The 20,209-nt window shown below is 37.1% G+C and overlaps 2 protein-coding genes and 1 long non-coding RNA gene across 3 annotated transcripts; 2 read left to right on the top strand and 1 right to left on the bottom strand.

Moving 5' to 3' along the window:
* Window positions 1-38: 38 nt before the first annotated feature.
* LOC107741331 (rho-related GTP-binding protein Rho6-like) lies at window positions 39-2,019 on the top strand (the record flags this gene model as incomplete). Its single annotated transcript, XM_016554040.1, has 2 exons — window positions 39-173; window positions 256-2,019. Coding segments are annotated over 2 exons (381 nt in total), but the record flags the coding sequence as incomplete, so codon positions are not given.
* A 2,176-nt stretch (window positions 2,020-4,195) lies between these two features.
* Window positions 4,196-11,087, bottom strand: LOC107741307 (uncharacterized). Its single transcript, XR_001640192.1, has 3 exons — window positions 10,745-11,087; window positions 9,811-9,940; window positions 4,196-4,669 (listed from the first exon to the last, which is right to left on the bottom strand). It is a non-coding gene; the product is annotated as an uncharacterized LOC107741307 (long non-coding RNA).
* Window positions 11,088-13,990: 2,903 nt separating this feature from the next.
* On the top strand, window positions 13,991-19,315 carry prim1 (DNA primase subunit 1). The gene is made up of 13 exons (XM_016554000.1): window positions 13,991-14,203; window positions 14,435-14,592; window positions 14,822-14,928; window positions 15,034-15,107; window positions 15,206-15,342; window positions 15,467-15,525; window positions 17,049-17,158; window positions 17,410-17,501; window positions 17,625-17,760; window positions 18,154-18,223; window positions 18,353-18,459; window positions 18,556-18,654; window positions 19,069-19,315. The coding sequence occupies exons 1-13, from the start codon at window positions 14,095-14,097 to the stop codon at window positions 19,086-19,088; spliced, it is 1,278 nt and encodes a 425-aa protein (XP_016409486.1). The 5' UTR covers window positions 13,991-14,094; the 3' UTR covers window positions 19,089-19,315.
* Window positions 19,316-20,209: the final 894 nt, after the last annotated feature.

The raw sequence follows: 20,209 nt of genomic DNA on the forward strand, positions 1-20,209 counted from the left end.
ATGATTTCTGCAGTATATTAACAGCTCTCTCCCTGCAGTGGAAAGCCGAAATCATGGATTTCTGCCCCAGTACTCGAATAATCCTAGTCGGCTGCAAGACAGACCTGAGAACAGATGTTTGCACACTGATGGAGCTGTCCAATCAGAGACTGACACCCATCTCCCATGAGCAGGTCAGTCGATCACACCCTTTCTAGACTCCTCGCATCACTTTTTCCATCTCTGACTGCATTCTGTCTATTTTTCTGTTTGTAGGGCACCTTATTGGCAAAGCAGGTAGGAGCAGAGGTGTACCTAGAGTGCTCTGCATTCACATCGGAGAAGAGCATCCACAGTGTGTTCCGCTCAGCGGCACTAACATGCCTCAACAAACTGCAGCCCCCCATAAAGCAAAGCCCCACTCGCCGGCTGTCCAAACGTCTCCTTCACCTGCCCAGCAAAGCAGAGCTCCTGACCTCCTCCTTCAGCAAGGAGAGAACCAAGAGCTGTTCCATCATGTGAGCTCCATGTGTGCCACTCCAGTTCCAGAAAAAAAAGAAAAAAAAAAGATATTTTCGCTCTTCGAAAGGGTTGGTTGGGGGTAGGGGGGTTTGAGAGGAGAAGGTCATGACCCCTCCCTCTCTCTACACTTATGTTGTTGTTCTTCCATTCTGACACCCCACCTGCAAACACACTCATCCCTATGACAAAGAGCTGCTGCCATTGTTCAAGGTTTTCGGCTATTACACATCCTAGTATCGATTGAGTTCCCTTTACTAGCATCTGGCTTTACATGAACTGCATTTTGTATCAATGATCAATCAGTCAGACAAAGAAGGAAATGCCGTGAATATTGGACACTGTGGGATATTTTTGTGGGTAGTCTTATTTGTTAGCGTGCATACATGTATGGGAATGTGGGATGAGCTGTGAACGTAATTTAATATTTAAAGGAAGAGGATGTGTTTCTGTTACACAGTACGCACTTTAGTGAATATGGACGCGATTGTTGAATGGAAAGTGAGAGAATGATTGAATACAGGTTGGCATTAGTTGCTGTTTCAATACAGAATTATGCTTTACTTGTATTAGCTAAAGTCTCTGGCACTGATCTACGATGTGAGATCTCATGCAAGCATAAGGTGAGGAGCCAAACAAGATTTTATGTCCTCCTGAAAAAGGCAGACAGTGTTATAAATCTGCTAGATGAAGCATCCAATCACATTTGTACAATCCAGATGGATTGGACATGCTGACACACTCTTTCACTCTCTCTCTCTCTCATCTCTACTGTAGTCCTTCTTGAGCTTTCTGCCCTTAGAAAATGGGTCATAAATTCCAGCCAATGAGGAGAAGCCCAGCATTGCCAAGGCCATTTCTCAGTATAGAGCAGGAGTTATTGCCACAAAGACCCCTTCCAGATGTTCCAAGCGTTCTTTTTTAGAAAACAAGATCTTTTATTGAAATAATTTTAGAGATGGACTGGAAAGGTCATGAGGGGGATTACTAAGGGATATTGCAGTCCACCAAAACAATGTTGATCAATGTTGTATAAGCAAGAAGATAATTTGAATGTTCCAGTTGACTTTTCTTTTAAAGTAATCTTAAAATCTGCCACAACACCTAATTTTCAATAACATGCCTGTAAAGAGCCGACTTCTCTTGTCATGTGGTGAAGTTACTGGTTATTCTCATGGCTGGATTTAGATTGCATTATAATTTCAGTGATTCTCATGCATTCGGTCAGATCACTGTCACAGAGGACTCTCCTCTCATGCTAAGCCTCATTCTGGTAATCTCGGTCTTAAATCCCACTACCCCTGGTTGTGTAATACTTAATCATAAAACAACTAAATCCTCACTTTGGGCTTATAAATGGCCAAGTAGAAATGAACTGAGAAGCCAGATGAGACAGCATTACGAAGAATCTGACCTCAGAATAACTTCCAACTAAAGTAGTTCATCAAATTTAATATGATCAAAGAAATGGTTTGGGAAATAATTTACACTACCGTTCAAAAGTTTGGGGTCAGTAAAAGCTACAGCTGAAAATTCATCTTTGCCATCATAAGAATATATGACATTTTTAAATATATTAAAATAGAAAAACGTTTTAAATTGTAATATTTCACAATATTACCGTTTACTGTGTTTTTGATCAAATGAATGCAACCTTGGTGAGCAGAAAAGAATTCTTTCAAAAACAAAAAAAAATAAATACATTTAATTTTCACTAATTTAATCCAAAATGTAGCACTGGATATTGTGAAAACTGCAAATTCAGTCAAATCTTAATTTGCATGGTCATTATGAGAATGAAAATACTGTGCCTTGCCTTAAGCGCACATTTGTACTACTTTGTTATTATTATATCACTGACTTTGTAAATTCTCAGTCTAGTTCATCTGAAAGAAGCTTTAGGATGTTGTTCATTACTTCATGCTACATGCACTGATCAGAGCTGGACTACATGTCCGAAAACCACTCGAGAGAAGTTGAGAGAGAGAAACAGGGTGTAAAAGTGAAAACAAGGACAAGTTTTCTCACTGTAGCATAACAAATGTTTTTTTATGGCTATAGTTTATAGTTTGAAACATAAATCATCTTACAGACCATCATCTTGATATGAATTTGTTACCGTTGTCTGGTTTAGTAGCACTCTTATATGTTATATGTTTGATGTGGTGGACCTCCACAATCTTCCTTTTGTTACTGAAGTCTGGACGTACATATGTTGTGCATAATCAGTTTTGTACAGCCCTTTAAATGAAGTCTGTGAAGGAAACAAATTCAAAACAAGACAGTATGATTGTGTGTGCAATGTAACTAAGTTATTAATTGTTGATTATTGCTGGTTCTGTTTTATTCTTTAGTTTCAGACAATCTATTTTATATGGAATATTGTTTATTATTTTTCCTGTCTCTGATGTCATGTGTCACTCTTAAATTAAATTAAAACCTGGATTTGGTCAGTAAATTGTGTAAATGTTTGCTTCTTTTTAGTGCCAGCACTCATTAGGAGAAAATGACTCATCGAAAAATATTTTCATTTTTATAACCTTTTTACATGTTAAGAACTGCAGATCCAGAGGCAGACCAAAATATAATGAGAAAAGTGACATGTCTAAAGAATCTGTATATACATTTAACATAGAAATGAAATAAAATAAAATAAAAATGTTTCCCAGCAATCTCTATCAAATGAATTGCAGAACCATAAAAAACTGGAAAATTCCTGGAAATTCATTAGTCAAAACGAGTGTGGACCCTGTATCTTAAATTTCGGGAAATAATTTCATAAGACAAAGAACCTCATATGACAGACTTTTGAATTACCTCTTTATGGCACTCAAAACTAGGCCAACAGGTCTAAGAAAACCCAGGCTTAAATAATGTGATTCTGCAGGAATACAGTAGAATGCAATGAAACAGTGTACTGAATAATAAAGAGGCAGAAACAATAAAAAGATTTCCTGTATGCATCTGCCCTTTAATAAGCACTGTACACACATCCGACGAGCAGACAAGGCCATGGAATATATGGTGATATTTTTAGGTAAAAATAGCTTTAACTAAATAAATAAATATACCTTGAACAATTTTGGTCCATCGATTTTCTTTATGAATCTATCTAGCCTATATTCAGTTTCTAAAGCTTGCAAATCATCCAGGCTTTCTCAATTGCATCACATACCAATAGGGCAAACTCTGTCATTGATATTTGCATTAAGTCCCTACACTATCCATCTGTTCACAAAGTTCTATATTACTCTACATTAGTGGTTCTCAATTGTGGTAGACCAACAGTTGGGTTATATAGGTCTATTCCGAAAAAGCAGAAAAAAATTAATTGCAAGTAACCATTTAATCAGGTATAGTTTGGACAGCAAAAACAAACAGGCAATCAACTTCAAACACCCATTAAATGCTATGATATTTGGGCACAAATCCATCTCTCAATTGATAGAAGAAATCAAATTAGGTAGAAATTTATGCTGTAAATTACTGACTAGCAATTATTGACCAGCGAGAAGCATTACAACCCTTGAGTTTTTGGTATTAATAAATTACAAAGTAGATATATTAATATACGTTTTTAATATAAATTTATAATTTAATACAAAACAATATTACAACTGTTTTTAATAATAAATAGATTAATAAATTGTTTTATTGATTAGATTTTTTTATTTTTATTTTGGTATATTGTGTTGGATCAGCACTTGAGTTCCAATGAAATTCTACATCCTGAAGCAAAGCCAGTTCAAAAGCACTTATCTACATCGTGTTCCTCAGTCAGTTCTTTAGTCTAGTACCTTTAAACGGTAGTGTACATGTTCACAAGCTCACCATGTGCAGCTCTTTCATTTAATGCATTAGATCAAGTCGACCTTGACCAGTCACAGGTTAAGGCATGACTTTCAAAGGAAATTTCTAGGAAAAGGAAAAGATATAACCTGGATAAAACAGCAGAGTCTGTTAAGCGTGATTTTAAGAGGGACGTCATGAAAGAAAAATATGGCATCAGAGAGGGAATGCTTAGGGAAAGAGCGCCATCATCCAGCTGCTTGAAGTCTTCTCCACCCAAACAGCCCCAGTCCCTCTCTCCTCTGAGGTCTCTGGGGTGTAAAGTAAGGGAATGACAGAATGCCAGCTCATTGCCAATCCCTCACATCCAACAGACAGAAACCTAGTGAGTGAGAGAAACGGGGGAGAAATCAGTAAAGGAGGGAATGAAATATACTCTCCAATTACTGACGAGCTGCAGTCTGCCATAGAGATACGCACACAAACACACACACGAAGCCATCAAACCAGCCACCGTGACTCCAATGCTAACAATGCCATAGATCATCTAGAACCGTATGCGAGTTCAGACCTTCAAATGTGCCGTCTCCCCTTTCTTATGCACCTTTTCTGCTTGTGTTATTCGCCTGCTCACTTACATTATCAGAGGAATGTTGTTTTAAGGTTTAAAAGGTACTTTTAGTGCTGCTTCAAAGCAACAAGCGCAGTCAACCCTTGTTGAATCAGTCAAGGTGACTCTGTTCACTGGAGCAGAAAGCATGTCTCTCACACACACACACACACACACACACACGCACAAGAACAACTGCTGGCCTCGTGGCCTCAGGAGAAATGAATGTACATAATCAGCATATTAAATTTATTCATATATTAGCATAAACAATGTGAACCTCTCAACTCACATCATCATACATTTCTGATTTATATTACACATCCTTTTTAAAAATGCATGATACATCAGCAGCATATTGGTTATCAAATCTTTTCATGTATCAGTATCAGACAATATTGGGTATATATCAGATACTTTTAAATATTTTATTGCTAATTTTCACAGATTTTAACATTTCAATTACCTTTAAATACCTTTGTAAAATATATCAAATATAAGTACCATTAAAGATTTTAAGTTAACATTTCAATAATAATAATAATTCCAAACCCAGTTTGGAAAACCCTCAAAAAAAAACAAAAAAAACAAAAAAAACAATGAAAGTAAATGGGGTCCAAAACAACAGTGGATCATCTTCTTTTGTGTTCTGCCAAAAAAAACAAAGTCATATTTGATTATTTTAATATGGTAGTGTTGCAAGAGTCTTGCACAGCTGATTTCTGCTGCGTTGGCAACAGAACAAAACAACCGCACACATGTGCCCTCATATGAGCATACCTCTCACACTGCCAAGGGCTTTTTCTTGCCAATGGGGTCCCCAAGGCTTCCCTAAAACCTATGAGGTACACCCAACCCCCACTATCACTCACTCTCACACATATGTACAGTGTGTCACGGTGAACCCCTGAGGTATGCTTATAATGGATGAGCATATTTGGCTGTTTAATTAGCCAACCGTGGTTTTATGGCATCTGGGTCTCTGGGCCATAGAGAAGGATAAAGGTGTGGGTTGTGTTTGGACATGTCAGGATGGCTATGCATGTCTGGAGTTTAAAGTAGCACAGGGTTTTTGCTGGTTACAGCTGAAAATGTAGGTTGAACAACAATGATTTAGTGTATAAAAATCTGGAAAAAAAAAAAAAAAAAACTGACCTATTTATAAGCTTTAAACTGTTCAGATGTCCCATGCTTGGGCTCAGGTGTTTGACTTCTGATTGACCTGTGCCTGTACAAGTTAACTAATCCTATATAATACGGTCTGTTTTATGAAGATAAAGCTGCATGTACTGAATGTGATAATCTGGATATGATACTAAAAAGAGAGATTTATGTCTCTTAAGGACAAATTTTGACATATGGTGTGACACTGTAAATAACTAATTAGGCCAGGGTGCATTACACATGCAGTAGTGCCCACAATCACAGCAGAGTAGAGCAACTTCTCGAAATTATTGTATATGCCGCAATATCATGCAGATATTGGTAACTTGTTTCTTATATGCAAAAAAAAGTGTCTTTATTTGTACTTTGATACAATCTTTTCCTGTAAAACCAGTAAACAAACAATGATATACAACAATGAAGTCTGATTGCAATTCCATGTGTATAATATGCTATCAATCATGTATCACAGCAACCGACGATATGCCAGACAATGAACAGATGATTAAAGATATATTTTAAGAAAATTGCTGCCATAGCTTATCATTATCAGCATAAGCACTAAAGACAAAGTTAGAGATTTTAGAGAATTTGGAGCAGCTCCAGACTGATACAGACTAAAGCAGGGTCTACAACAGGGGGTCCAAGGTGGGATTGCAGAGGGTCTGCCAAATTATTATATTATATATTAATATTATAAGTAACTTTAAAGTTAGTTGTCTAGTACAATTAAAATATAAGGTACATAATCAAGTATATGACTATGTACAATAACTAACGATTATTTTAATAGCTGTGCAACCTGACACAGCAGAAGAGGTCCTGCATTCTCCAAGAGAAAGCAGACATGTTGATTTTTATTCAGAAAAAAATAATTAGCTTTGCAAAAATTGCTAAATAACATGTTGAATTTGTTGATATTACCAGTCTGTTAAAAAGATTTGACAGATTTGACAATTTTCCCAACCCTAAACCTTAGCATCATAACAAACACATTAATATGAACATTAATTTCCACCAAGGGATCCAAAGGTTGAAAACTGGCATAGATTAAAGTAAAATTCAAGATATTCAGAGCATGACTGCTAGTTATCTGTAGACAATTCACAACCCACATATCCAGAAAGATCGGTACTGGAGGTAGCTCTTTATGAGTCTCAAGGTCACACAAAGCCGTAATCATAATTACCCACAACCTTGAGTATATGCCTGAGAAGAGCAAGTATGTGTGAGAGAAAGAAAAGACAGGAGTAGATATGAAAACATGAGTATTCTCTTTGACTTTACAGTGTCAGACAACACATTTACTGCAGAAAGTATGTAGTCATAGCAACAGCAGCAAAGTCTTAGTTGCAAGTGTGTCTATGAGTAGGTGCGTGTGTGCACAGATTTACTTTTCAACGGCCTGAAAGAGAAAAATCATACGAAATGAAATATTTAACAGCTCTCTTTTGAGCACACGTACATTCTCAGTGTGAAGATGAAAGCGGGAAAACAGTCGCTTATCTGGCCAACTAAAACGGTACATTTTAATTAACACCTGTGCCCTGCGTTTATCAGTAATTGAAACCGTATCCATGCAACCCTTTCCGTGCGATGACCCCATTTGAAATTCATTTGATTTGAATGAACGCAAATGATGATCAAGACTGCGTATTAATGTTCATAATACAGATAGCTGTTGCTGGGTGAGGTACCATTAGTAATTGATGTTACCTGTAACTCAAACTCAAACGGCAGGCATCCTCCTTAGATCAGAAGTGTGTCAGAGTCTGTCTCTCCAGCACAAACCCCCCATCAACAGTCTGCACCTGTTTTGAAGGAAGTTCTCTTTCTTCCTCAGAAGGAAGGGCTGATAAAGGGAAGCCCGGCTTTGAGATTTTCGACTAAGGAAAAAAGTCACTTCCACCCACACACGGAGAACACCACTGCAGGAGGAGGAGGATGTGAACTGAACAATAGACTCGTGTGTCGGTGGAGTTCCGTAGTTGAAGCTCTGACATGCTTCACCCTGTCGCCCAGATAAGCCTCTCTCCCCTCTCATGCTTCTCTACCAGCCCCTCATCCTGCCCCGCAACAACAGCCATTGTTATAAGACAAACATTACAGTCTATTTCTGTCATGGCTGATCAAGTAAACAAGGTGGTGCTGAGCTTGCACCGCCAACCTCATTTTATTTATCTCAACACAGAGACTCTGTGCCAAACAAACACTAAAAAGAGGTTTGCAAGCTGCAATTTCAGTAATGTAGGAGCTAGTTGTCACACGAGAAGTTGTTACAAGAACTATAACTCAGTAATTATGAGGTTTTGAGTCAAAAATCAAATTACACAAATGTGTGCTTTCTCTAGCAGTAGTTTTTATGTGGGTTTCAAGCACTGTGCTCCAAACTTTCAAAATCAGTATATTTTTGCAATATAGCTAAACCAGTGAACATTATTAAACCACATTAGCATGTACTCAGGTGAAAGCCAACTATAAAATAAAGGTAGATTATAACTGAAACCTGAACCTGCAATCTCAGGACAAGCATTTTTTATAAATAAATTTCAGGTCAGGACATTTTATAAATTATAAATTTTACAGTACCACTCAAAAGTATGCGGTTGGTATTTATTTTTTCTTAATCTTTTTAAGTCTCTTGTGCTTACCATGCATTGACCAAAATAGAGTAAAAAATATAGTAATACTGTGGAATATTACTGCAATTTAAAATAACTTTTTATTTTAATATATTTTCAAGTGTAATTAATTCCTGTGATGCAAAGCTGTATTTTCAGCATCATCACATGATCCTTCAGAAATCATTCTAATATTCTGATTTGCTGCTCAAGAAACATTTCTTATTATTATCAATATTGAAAACAGTTGTGCTGCTTAATATTTATGTGGAAACTGTGATACACATGTGGGTCTCTGATAAATAGAAAGTTCAAAATAACAGCATTTATTCGAAACAAAAATCGTTTGCAACATTGTAAAAGTCTTCAGGTTGCATTGTGACAGCTTACCCCATATAGTATGACAACATGCTCTGCTATTAGGGGATTGTATATCTTCAAGAACAGGAAGACATTTATTCAAAGTGCTGAAAATGGATCCCCGAAGGACGACAGGAAAAGCACTTATTCAGGGAAGAGTATTATGCCTGAAATAGCTTTGACCAGTTGCTACATGAAAATGTCTCTGCTGAGCCACTCAGGAAGCTGCTAGTAATTAATATAGAAACTTGCTGACGGAAGTAAAATCCTCTAACATGTACAAGGAACACATAGGCCTTGCTTAACGTGAACATACTGAATTCAACACTAAATAAACAGAAAGACAGTGAGAGGTGTAAATGAGACTCGTATACTCGAACACAAGTGCTTTCAGTCAGACACTCTCTCTGTGAGGGCTCTCACTTGTACAAGAGTTCCTATGAGCTGCACTCCATTTGGATTTACCTTCAGGTACTTACTATGAAATTTCACTATGAATATGAAGAGAGTTTGCAAGAGGCTTACAGCAACAAGACCCTTTATCAAAAAACACACATTCCAAAAAACACGCATTCCAATATCTGTTTCAATACATGAGGCCTGGGACAGTGTTTTTTTCCTTCCACAGGATGACTTAGAGGGGCCCTTCATTCATGGCAGCGGACAAAGGCCTGGGATAATATTCCTTGTGACGGCCCAGTGCAACATTATACCCACACAACTTTACATAGACACAGGCATCATATTCAAACATTTATATACCTTCACCTGTTTACTGCGGTGACTGTGGACTCAGCAGATCGGATCCAGTGTTAGCTGCAGAATTATCAATATGCATGCAGACTGTGTCGCAGTCTGTCCAGTACTCAAGGAATTCCTGCCCTCCTGTGGTAAGACTCTGAAAATGAAAAAAAGCATTTCAGTGTTTGATGGTTTTATGCTGAATGCAGATATAAAAGGTTGACTAATTTTCTGTGAGCCACTGTATTTTAGTACATAATAAATTATATTTTAATATTTTTTCCTCTAACATTTACAAAAAGTATCTAAAAGAGATTTTTAAAAAAAGAGATAAAGATAAGAGATAAAAATTCTGTCAAGTAAATATGTTTGTGATATAAAGCGATCATATATCTTCACAACACTTGGAATAAACTGCTTCATTTTACAATGTCTTTATGACCTTTTTGGGTCTTCTAAGTTTTGGTTACCTGGACTTTCAATGGAGGTACATAAACCTCTCAGGTTTCATTAAAAATATCTTAATTTGTGTTTAAAGATTGATTAACCAAAGTATTACAAGCTTGGAACGACATAAGGGTGAGTAAATGATGACAGAATTTTCATTTCTGGGTGAACTACCCCTTTAAACACACTATTCACACTCTTATGTTATTTATTTCGTTTGCTAACAATGTTCAGTAGTGTATTCACATGAGAATTGTCATATTTTTTCCTTTTTTTATTTTTTATATAATTTCTACCAGTGATGCATCGTGTTTAGTCAAATTTGGTGTTGAAAAATGACGTTACATTTTGGACGTCCAACTCCATTGTTTGGCTAAGGCTAATTACACAGTTAGCATTTAATTACCCTTAATGTACGCAATTAATAAATTCACTTTTCTTGCATAATTTGACAATAATGAGGACTGAAAACTAGACACAGTAAAAAGTATTCTTTTCACACCTGATAATTTACCTGATTTTTCGCTGCTCCTTCACAAATCACGTCTCATATTTTTCAAGTTCAAGACAGGCAGTCTCCTTGGAAAATAAGTACTTTACAAAAACTTTATAAGGCCAAACTGTTAACCTGCGCGAGTTCACCTGATTTAAACCACACATCAGTGCATTCCTCTTCGGCCTGTTGTAGCGTCTCGGGAAGTCGGGATTGCAGGAGCCCCTTCCAGCGCCTCGGTATTAACGGAGAAACACCCTAAACAGGTGTGTGGACAGTCCACCAGTGAATTTAATCATCACGATTCAACATAATCATAACCCACTCTCTTCCGAGCCTTGAGGTGGCAGCAGAGCAGGTAGAAAACAGCAGCCGGGCGCGAGACCAACGAACAGCTAACAAAAAAAGGTCCCCAGGACGTCCCCTAAATGGCCTCTGCGAACGTCCCCCGGACGTCAGCGTGTAGGGTCCCCTTTTACGTCGAGCGGACGTGTCATTTTATTTTACTTTTAGGCTAATCAAAGACAACAGACACGTGTATGGAGCAAAATACGTTTATTTTAATTGAACAATTGTAAAGTTGCGGTGCTCTTTCCGTGTCTGTGTGCGTCTCTGGTTGTCAGCTGTGGTTAGTCCGATGGCAATTCTTCCCATTGTCTTCTAACCTAAAACAACAAAATGAACACATTTGGATTTAGACCAAGCGGTCCGAAATTTAGCGCACATAGGCCTTTTTGCCGCATATAGGCGTATCGGTGTGTATTTTTACCATATGTAAATTCAATATTTAAGTTCAATATCTGTCAATATTATATACGTTTAATCATTTCAGCTTTACATGCTAACGTTAGCTTCGAAAGTGTTCACATAGGCTAACGTCAGCAGCCGTACAGGACAACTTCAGCAAACGTTTAAAAAGGTAAACTTTTCATAAAATGTAAGCATTACGAGATACACAGTGGTTACGGTAGCTATGTCTACAAATATAAAAGTATAAATACCTTTTCGACCAAAGAAAGCGAAAACTCAAGGCCGTGTCTGAGGAATCACCGAGGACCGTTAACTGTCACTACGCAGCTGAGCGTTGCCATGGATACATGCTGCGTGCCCTAAAGTGATGTCATTCGATCATGTGCTCATTTGATCGACACTTGCTTATAGCCACATTGGGACATAGGCTACATTACTTTTATTTATTTTTTTTTTGAGCTGCACATGGTATAGCATTCTTAAATGCAATAACTAAAATAATAATTTTACTAAATAACTTTTCTTGTCGGCTTACCAACAGTTTAATATGTAAATGAAAATAATTAATTTATTTGTCGTACCTGTGTTATTTTCCACTTTCTTTTCTACATGTTTTCCTTGGCTGCATTAATCACTCTATAACATTCTTGTAGAGCTCCTGGGATGCAACCTTATTTTCTTCATGCATGGGGAGTGCATAAACCTAATTGTAGCCTATATGTTCAATTATATTATTGAAGGATATCATGATTTTGATGTTTAAATGCTGAAAACAAACGCCTGATTTGATGACATTTTTAATTACAGAAGTTACTCCTATTTTATTTTTCCAGAAATGAAAATTATTAATTTAACATTAACTTAATTTTACAATGTATTCAAATCTATTATACTATAGTAAAAAAATAATAATAATATAAATCTGCAAAACATTTTGCATTCTTTTGCATTTTGCATTCTATTATCACAGTTAAAAAAAGGGATTTTGTTTTAAGGAATGATACCCTTTAAAATCCAATATGGGTTTATATTTTAGTTTAATTTTGTCAACTCTTTGTCGGAGTTGCAAGGTGTCAGGTCCAGTGTTGGGAAGGTTACTTTGGAAATGTAATAGGTTACAGATTACAAGTTACCCTATTTAAAATGTAATATGTAATGTAACTGTTTCAGTTACTTTATTAAAGTAATGTAACTGATTTCACTTGATTACTTTTCTAAATTTCTATTGTTTTCAAATTTTAATTATTTTGAAACATTTAAAGCAGGCAGGGTTAACGTTACAGTGGTACTCAACACTGATTACTGTCACACTTTCAGAATCCTTCCCTTGAAATAAGAGTAGGTTTTTGAAATCAAATCTTTGCATAGCTATAACAGGAAATACATCTAACAATGCCTTGGGAAAAAAAAAAAAAAAAAAAAATCATATACATAAACCAAAATAGGAAATAAAACAGTTATCGAATAAGCATGTGTCCTATTCTGTGTCCTCAACTCCTGAAACATTGGTGTCTCATATTTTAAATATGTATATGTGTGAAAATATTCAGATGTAACTCCCTTTGTAATCATTAACATTTTCATAAGTAACTGTAATTTAATTACTTTTTTTTTTCTCAGTAACTGTAACAGATTACAGTTACATTTATTTTGTAATTAAATTACGTCATGTAGTTACATGTAACTACTTACTCCCCAACACTGGTCAGGTCTGATGATAAAAGCCCACGCATGGGCGACTGGATTTTTCAAGTGTTGTAATGGAAATGGCAGATGAGGGACGAAACAGGGACGTTCGCAAACTGGCTCCGACGAATGTCCTCCGAAAGTCCGCCAGCGAACGTCAAAAAGAGGACCAAATGCGGACGTCCTCAGAACGTCCGCCAGCGAACGTTACACAGCGGACCAAATCCGGACGTCCTCCGAACGTCCGCCAGCGAACGTTACACAGCGGACCAAATCCGGACGTCCTCCGAACGTCCGCCAGCGAACGTTACACAGCGGACCAAATCCGGACGTCCTCCGAACGTCCGCCCGCGAACGTTACAAAGCGGACGTACTGCAGACCTAAACGGACGTTCGGAACGTCCGGGGGACGTCCCCTGTTTGCTTGGAGTGTACTTGTCCTTCTCGTAGGGACTCCGTTAAACTGTGTAGATTGAGGTTGGGGCACTGTGGGTTAAATTACTTTTTGTATATTGTAGGAAAGCATATTTCTGGATTATGTGAATGTGGGAATATGGAAACAGTAGGGCATGTTTTCTTGGAATGTAGGAAGTATAATGCAGAAAGAAAAGCACTTTTTGATAAATTGGCAGAATTTGGAGTTAAAGTGTTTTCTGTTACTTCTTTGTTTGGACACAGTGATAAACATAAACTGATCTCTGAGGTAGTTCTTCAGTTCTTGCATAATACAGGACTGTACATAAGAATTTAGTTCAAACTTTGACCTGTGGAGGGCAGTAATACGCCCAGTAGCGTCTACACTGCCGGAAAGATATAAGAAGAAGAAGACCAACGAACAAGGACCAAGTGCGTCATTTCCTATTTACGTGAATTTTCCCGCGCTGCCTGTATTTATTCTCTGCTGTCATTGAGAATAAACACTGAACATTTTAAGGATGCCAACCTCAGATTATGATCCAGCTTGTTTGCCTGACTTGTTGCCGCTTTATTACCGCAGACTATTTCCGTTTTCGCAGTACTATCGCTGGTTAAGTTATGGCGGTGGTAAGTAAATCTCTAACTTACCCATGTCAGTCTGAGATCACACAGCGAGCGATTCGCTGGTCTTTGAAATGCTGTTTTTCAGTAGTTTGTGCATTTACAATGAAAAGTCGATCTTTATCGTTTTAATTTAACCAATATGATTTCTGCATGCGTACTTTTATATGTAACAATATTTACGTCTCTAGTTCAACATTTCTAATTTCCTTCGTCTCTTAACTTTGCCTCTTGCAGTGTCTAAAAACTACTTCCAGAACCGTGAGTTTTCCTTCACCCTAAAAGATGACATTTATGTGAGATATCAGTCCTTCACCACTCAGAATGAGCTGGAGAAAGAGATGCAGAAAATGGTTCCCTACAAGGTTGATATTGGAGCAGTCTACAGCCACAGGGTGATTATTTTATAGTTGGCATGTCCTGTGGTGAATATCTAAAACAGCATATAATAAACAGCATTTTGAAACTTCTTTTTATATTGTTATTATGCATATGCCTTTGAGCTTTTTCTGACTAAAAAAAAACTTTATGCATATTAATTGAAAGACTTGATGAGATATTCATACAATATAGTTTCATATTGAAATGAAAAGATCATAATTTCTCTGGTTCTGTGATTGACAGCCCAGTCAACATAATGCAGTGAAGTCTGGAGCCTTCCAGGCCCTGGAGAAGGAGCTGGTGTTTGACATTGACATGACAGACTATGATGATGTCAGACGTTGCTGCAGGTATACAGATGCCTTCTCCGCTTCTTTCATCTTAATACATAAGATGCTTATGGAATAGTGTTTTAAATGCAGTTATTTAGTGATTTTTTTTCTTTTTTACTTCAGTGCTGCTGATATCTGCTCAAAGTGCTGGACTCTAATGATCATCGCTATCCGTATTCTGGACCGGGCACTTCGGGGTAAGCATAACTTCTCATCAACACACATTTACAGTTTACAGTAACGTCATAACAAATGAAAACAATTGTAACATACACGTACTGTTTGTGTGGTTCAGAGGACTTTGGATTCCATCATCTCCTATGGGTGTACTCGGGCAGGAGAGGCGTGCATTGCTGGGTTTGTGATGATGCTGCTAGGAAGCTCTCAGTGGCGGCACGGTCTGCCGTGGCAGAGTATCTCAGTTTAGTCAAGGTATTCAAATATCAGATAACTGATCATCCTAGAAATGTTATGGATTTGTTTATCATATTCAGCTGTGTAATCTAAAAGCTGTGATTTAATTAATGAATTGTGTGTCCTGTGCATGTTTATTTAGGGTGGTGAGGAGACTCTGAGAAAAGTTGTGCTGTCAGATCCAATCCATCCGTTCATCAAGTAAGGGGGAATAATGACTTCCTTAAGTACATAATGTGTAAATGATGTAACTGCAGTCTCTTGTTGTTTTAGTCATTCTCTGTCTGTGGTGGAGCGCTATTTCCAACAATACGCCATTGTGGACCAGGACATATTGGGCAGTAAGGAGAGTGTAGACAAAGTGCTCGCTCTAACCAATAATTAAACAGTAAATAATAAAAAAATACATTGGAGTGCTTCATAGAATTGTAGTTCAAATCAAAGTTTGTAACTTAATTAATTTCAGAGTTGATGTTATGGCCTTTTTTTTTTAAATCTTGAGACTTAACTAATTTTCAACTTCATGTGAGAAGCATAAAGCATTTGCTTGATTTTATATAAGTTTTGTAGTAGTAGTTTCTTCCGAATATTTGTAATATTCAATTTTTAATTTACTGTAAAAATGCAAAGAGAAAATAGGCATATTTCACATTCACTCAGGGACTTCAGTAAGATTTTACCTGAAAAGATTTTAGATTTTTTTATAATCATATGTTAATTTAAAAAATATTGTATAATTTTACCTTGTTGTATTTTTGTTTATTTTGGATTTATTTTTTGTTTGTAACTCTTGTATTATTCCAACTCCGTTTTTGCCATGAAGATAGCCTTAGATGCTGACATGGCAATAAAAATAAATAACTACTACTACTTTAATCTGCTTCATATTTCTTGTGGGAAAAAAATGAAATGAAAAGATCGTAATTTCTCTGGTTCTATGATCGACAGCCCAGTCAACATAACGTGGTGAAGTCTGGAACCTTCCAGGCCCTGGAGAAGGAGCTGGTGTTTGACATTGACATGACAGACTATGATGATGTCAGACGTTGCTGCAGGTATACAGATGCCTTCTCCGCTTCTTTCATCTTAATACATAAGATGCTTATGGAATAGTGTTTTAAATGCAGTTATTTAGTGATTTTTTTTCTTTTTTACTTCAGTGCTGCTGATATCTGCTCAAAGTGCTGGACTCTAATGATCATCGCTATCCGTATTCTGGACCGGGCACTTCGGGGTAAGCATAACTTCTCATCAACACACATTTACAGTTTACAGTAACGTCATAACAAATGAAAACAATTGTAACATACACGTACTGTTTGTGTGGTTCAGAGGACTTTGGATTCCATCATCTCCTATGGGTGTACTCGGGCAGGAGAGGCGTGCATTGCTGGGTTTGTGATGATGCTGCTAGGAAGCTCTCAGTGGCGGCACGGTCTGCCGTGGCAGAGTATCTCAGTTTAGTCAAGGTATTCAAATATCAGATAACTGATCATCCTAGAAATGTTATGGATTTGTTTATCATATTCAGCTGTGTAATCTAAAAGCTGTGATTTAATTAATGAATTGTGTGTCCTGTGCATGTTTATTTAGGGTGGTGAGGAGACTCTGAGAAAAGTTGTGCTGTCAGATCCAATCCATCCGTTCATCAAGTAAGGGGGAATAATGACTTCCTTAAGTACATAATGTGTAAATGATGTAACTGCAGTCTCTTGTTGTTTTAGTCATTCTCTGTCTGTGGTGGAGCGCTATTTCCAACAATACGCCATTGTGGAACAGGACATATTGGGCAGTAAGGAGAGTGTAGACAAAGTGCTCGCTCTTCTGCCTGAAGATATCCTTTAATTTCCCATAGTGCTGTCACAATACCAGTATTTCAGTAGTCGCTACCAATACCAGTCAAATTTCACAATTCTCTGTGTCAATTTTGGTACCATATAAAAAAAATATTGGAAATACTTAAATTGTTCATGTTGTTCACACAAGCAGGTTTTCGTTGCGTACAATGTGAGTATTTGATTAGTGTAACTGATCCTTTTATAAGAGGAGCCCAGTTGACTGTTATTTCTTTAAGTCTGACTACACATATAAAAAAGGACCTGACAATCTATTATCAGGATGAAAAGAACCCAATGAAGCGATGGGACAGACTCTGCGCTCTGGTGGAACATAAAAAGGTAAATGCAAACTACTCGCACAACAACCTTGAGATCTCCTCTTTGTAGACAAATAAAGCCTTTCACCAGGGAAGGTTAGTTCAGTTTCCTGACGTTTTCATTTGTTTATGTGTGTCTGTGAAGTCGAGTATTAAAAAGGGTGGTCAGTACTTCGATAAGGAGATCATGCTGCAGTACTGTTACCCACGCCTGGATGTCAACGTCAGTAAAGGAGTCAACCACTTACTGAAGAGCCCCTTCAGCGTACACCCTAAGACAGGTGAGAACATATATTACCAGAGTAACTTACTTTATACACTGCTGTTCAAACGTTTGGGGTCAGTAAGATCAGTCTTTTTTTTTTCCCCCAGCAAGGATAAGAAATCTTTTGTAACGCACATTTGTACAGTGTATCACAGTTTCCACATAAATATTAAGCAGCACAACTGGTTTCAACATTGATAATGATAAGAAATGTTTCTTGAGCAGCAAATCAGTATGTTAAAATGATATTTTTAATCAAATGCAGCCAAAACTTTTCAACGGTAGCACATTTCTAGTTTTAAGGTGCAAGTTTCATCTGTACATGTGTTTTACGTTTGAGGTAAAATGGCTTGCTAATGTCATTTCAATTTGATTTTAAACATCTTTTTGTATTCAATATTTTCTTCAGGTCGAATCTCGGTGCCAATAGATCTGAAAGAACTGAACACGTTTGATCCTTTCGAGGTGCCTACGATCAGGTAAATGCTTTATATATCAGTGTCCATCTTTGTCAGGTTGTTCCAAATAAGGTGTCAAGTGCTTTCTAAAAATACTTGAGGAGCTTTTGTATGAAGTTTGATATGCTAGACTCACTGGTCTCTCTGTAGTCTGATCTGTGAGGAGCTGGAGAGACCCACAGCAGATGAGGCGGAGGAAGATGACGTGAAGGACAAGGAGAATGAACAAGAAGCTGGAGAACGACGCAGAATCAGAGGTGAGCAAACATCATGTTTGACGGTTCAGTTTATTCACATGTTGGTATTGTTCAGGAGCCAACCTCTGAGCTAAACATGTTTTTGGTTATGTGTAGACTATAAGCGGACCAGCCTGGCCAAGTATGTGAAGGTCTTTGATCGTTTTTTGGAGGCAATGGCTCGATCTTGGAAAGGAGAGATGTTGAAGAAGAGTGGTGAGTTAGAAACAAGTTTCTCCGTTTTTCTGACTTTCATGTCCTTCACATACACTTGATTTCAGCATTTACAATTACAAATGGATTAGGGATGCATGACACATCAGTTATTGGTTATATGGCATTTAGATTTGAGCATTAAATGGCAACGTTCGTCTTTTTAAAAAAAACGATGTAATCTTTAGTCAATATCAAAATGAATATCCAGTTAATTTGATTTTATGTTTTATTTTTATTCAGTTAGACAAAATAGTTCATAATTTCAATATTGGCCATGATATGAAAATAAGGATTGGCTTATCGTTGATTGCGTCCTTAAACTGATGGTGGTTCTAGTTGATGTGACTGTGCAGATTATTTAATTGATTATTTGAATGTGATTATGATTTTTTTTTTTTTTTTACTTTTTTGCAGATCTTCAGAAGGACTTCTAAGACAGAAGTGCTGGAACTATAAAACAGCTGTTTATCAGAACGCATTTACATGTTTATCTGCTGACTGTCTACGATACAGACACTTTGACATACAAAGAACTATAACAGTTTTGATTCCATGCTATACTGTGTTCCTTTACTTTTCTAATGGAAATGGGTTTCCCCTCATTTTCCTCTCATGTTTTGTAAATCAAACTTTTTTTGGAATTTGTTTCATTTTTCTACCAGCTAAATAAAATAACTTGTACAAATCTGTTATATTTGTTGTCTGGTTAAAACAACTTATTTTAGTCTTAAACAAAATAACAAATAAAATAAAATTGAAACAAATATCTCCTTATATTTTATATGCAGATTAAATAAGTATTAAGGAAACATTTGGCCTGTCTCCTGAGGCCACAGGAGGGCGCAATGAGCAAAATAATGCACCTCATTAAACGGTTTATTCAATGCAATGAAAATAACGGCTGGCTATAAAAAAGTACATAACGTCTAAAGTAATATTTATAAATCAAATATGATTTCGTAAATTGCATAAACAATAATGAACAAAACAGCATCATGTATTCATGCATAGCTTAATACAAATAACCAAAGCGCCGATCACACGATTGCATGTAAAAACATATGAGACGCAGTGGAATGGAATAAACCTCCCCCCAAATTCTCGCGACATGTTTTCTAAAAGTTGAACCTCTTTTAACTTTACGTGGCTTTCTATTCAACTCTTGTGCAACTCGAGTGTAACAGTCATAGTTGTGCGTCTCAAGAATGCGTCGAATATCTGTTCTGTGTGAATGGCTTGGTTTCGGTTTTAACGGCTTCTCCGCATTGAGCTTCTATAGTCCTCTAATATTTTGATGGGAAATGCAGCAGAGGCGCATCTTGTGGTTTCAACTGGATATAGACTAACAAAAACATTAAAATGCAACAACATCATCCTCACCGCTTCTCGTGCGCCGCTGATAAGGCTCTCTGACGCACACCTAAAATTCGAATATACCGTTTTTTCATTTGAATGCGAATTTTTTATTTTAAATTCGACTAATATTCCTTTTTTTTTTAATTCAGTCTCCTCATCGCAGGCAGGCACGGCACTCATTTCAGCGTGTGTTCTGTTG

Source organism: Sinocyclocheilus rhinocerous, unplaced genomic scaffold (assembly GCF_001515625.1).
Source record: "Sinocyclocheilus rhinocerous isolate Xijiao unplaced genomic scaffold, SAMN03320098_v1.1 scaffold1758, whole genome shotgun sequence".
NCBI classification, from domain to species: Eukaryota; Metazoa; Chordata; class Actinopteri; order Cypriniformes; family Cyprinidae; genus Sinocyclocheilus; species Sinocyclocheilus rhinocerous.

Excerpts from the sequence above, each read along its gene's own strand:
- prim1 (XM_016554000.1), top strand. The coding sequence starts at position 14,095 with ATGCCAACCTCAGATTATGATCCAGCTTGTTTGCCTGACTTGTTGCCG. Across the intron at positions 15,108-15,205 it reads TCTGGACCGGGCACTTCGGG|AGGACTTTGGATTCCATCAT; the intron begins GTAAGCATAACT and ends TGTGTGGTTCAG. Across the intron at positions 18,655-19,068 it reads AGAGATGTTGAAGAAGAGTG|ATCTTCAGAAGGACTTCTAA; the intron begins GTGAGTTAGAAA and ends ACTTTTTTGCAG.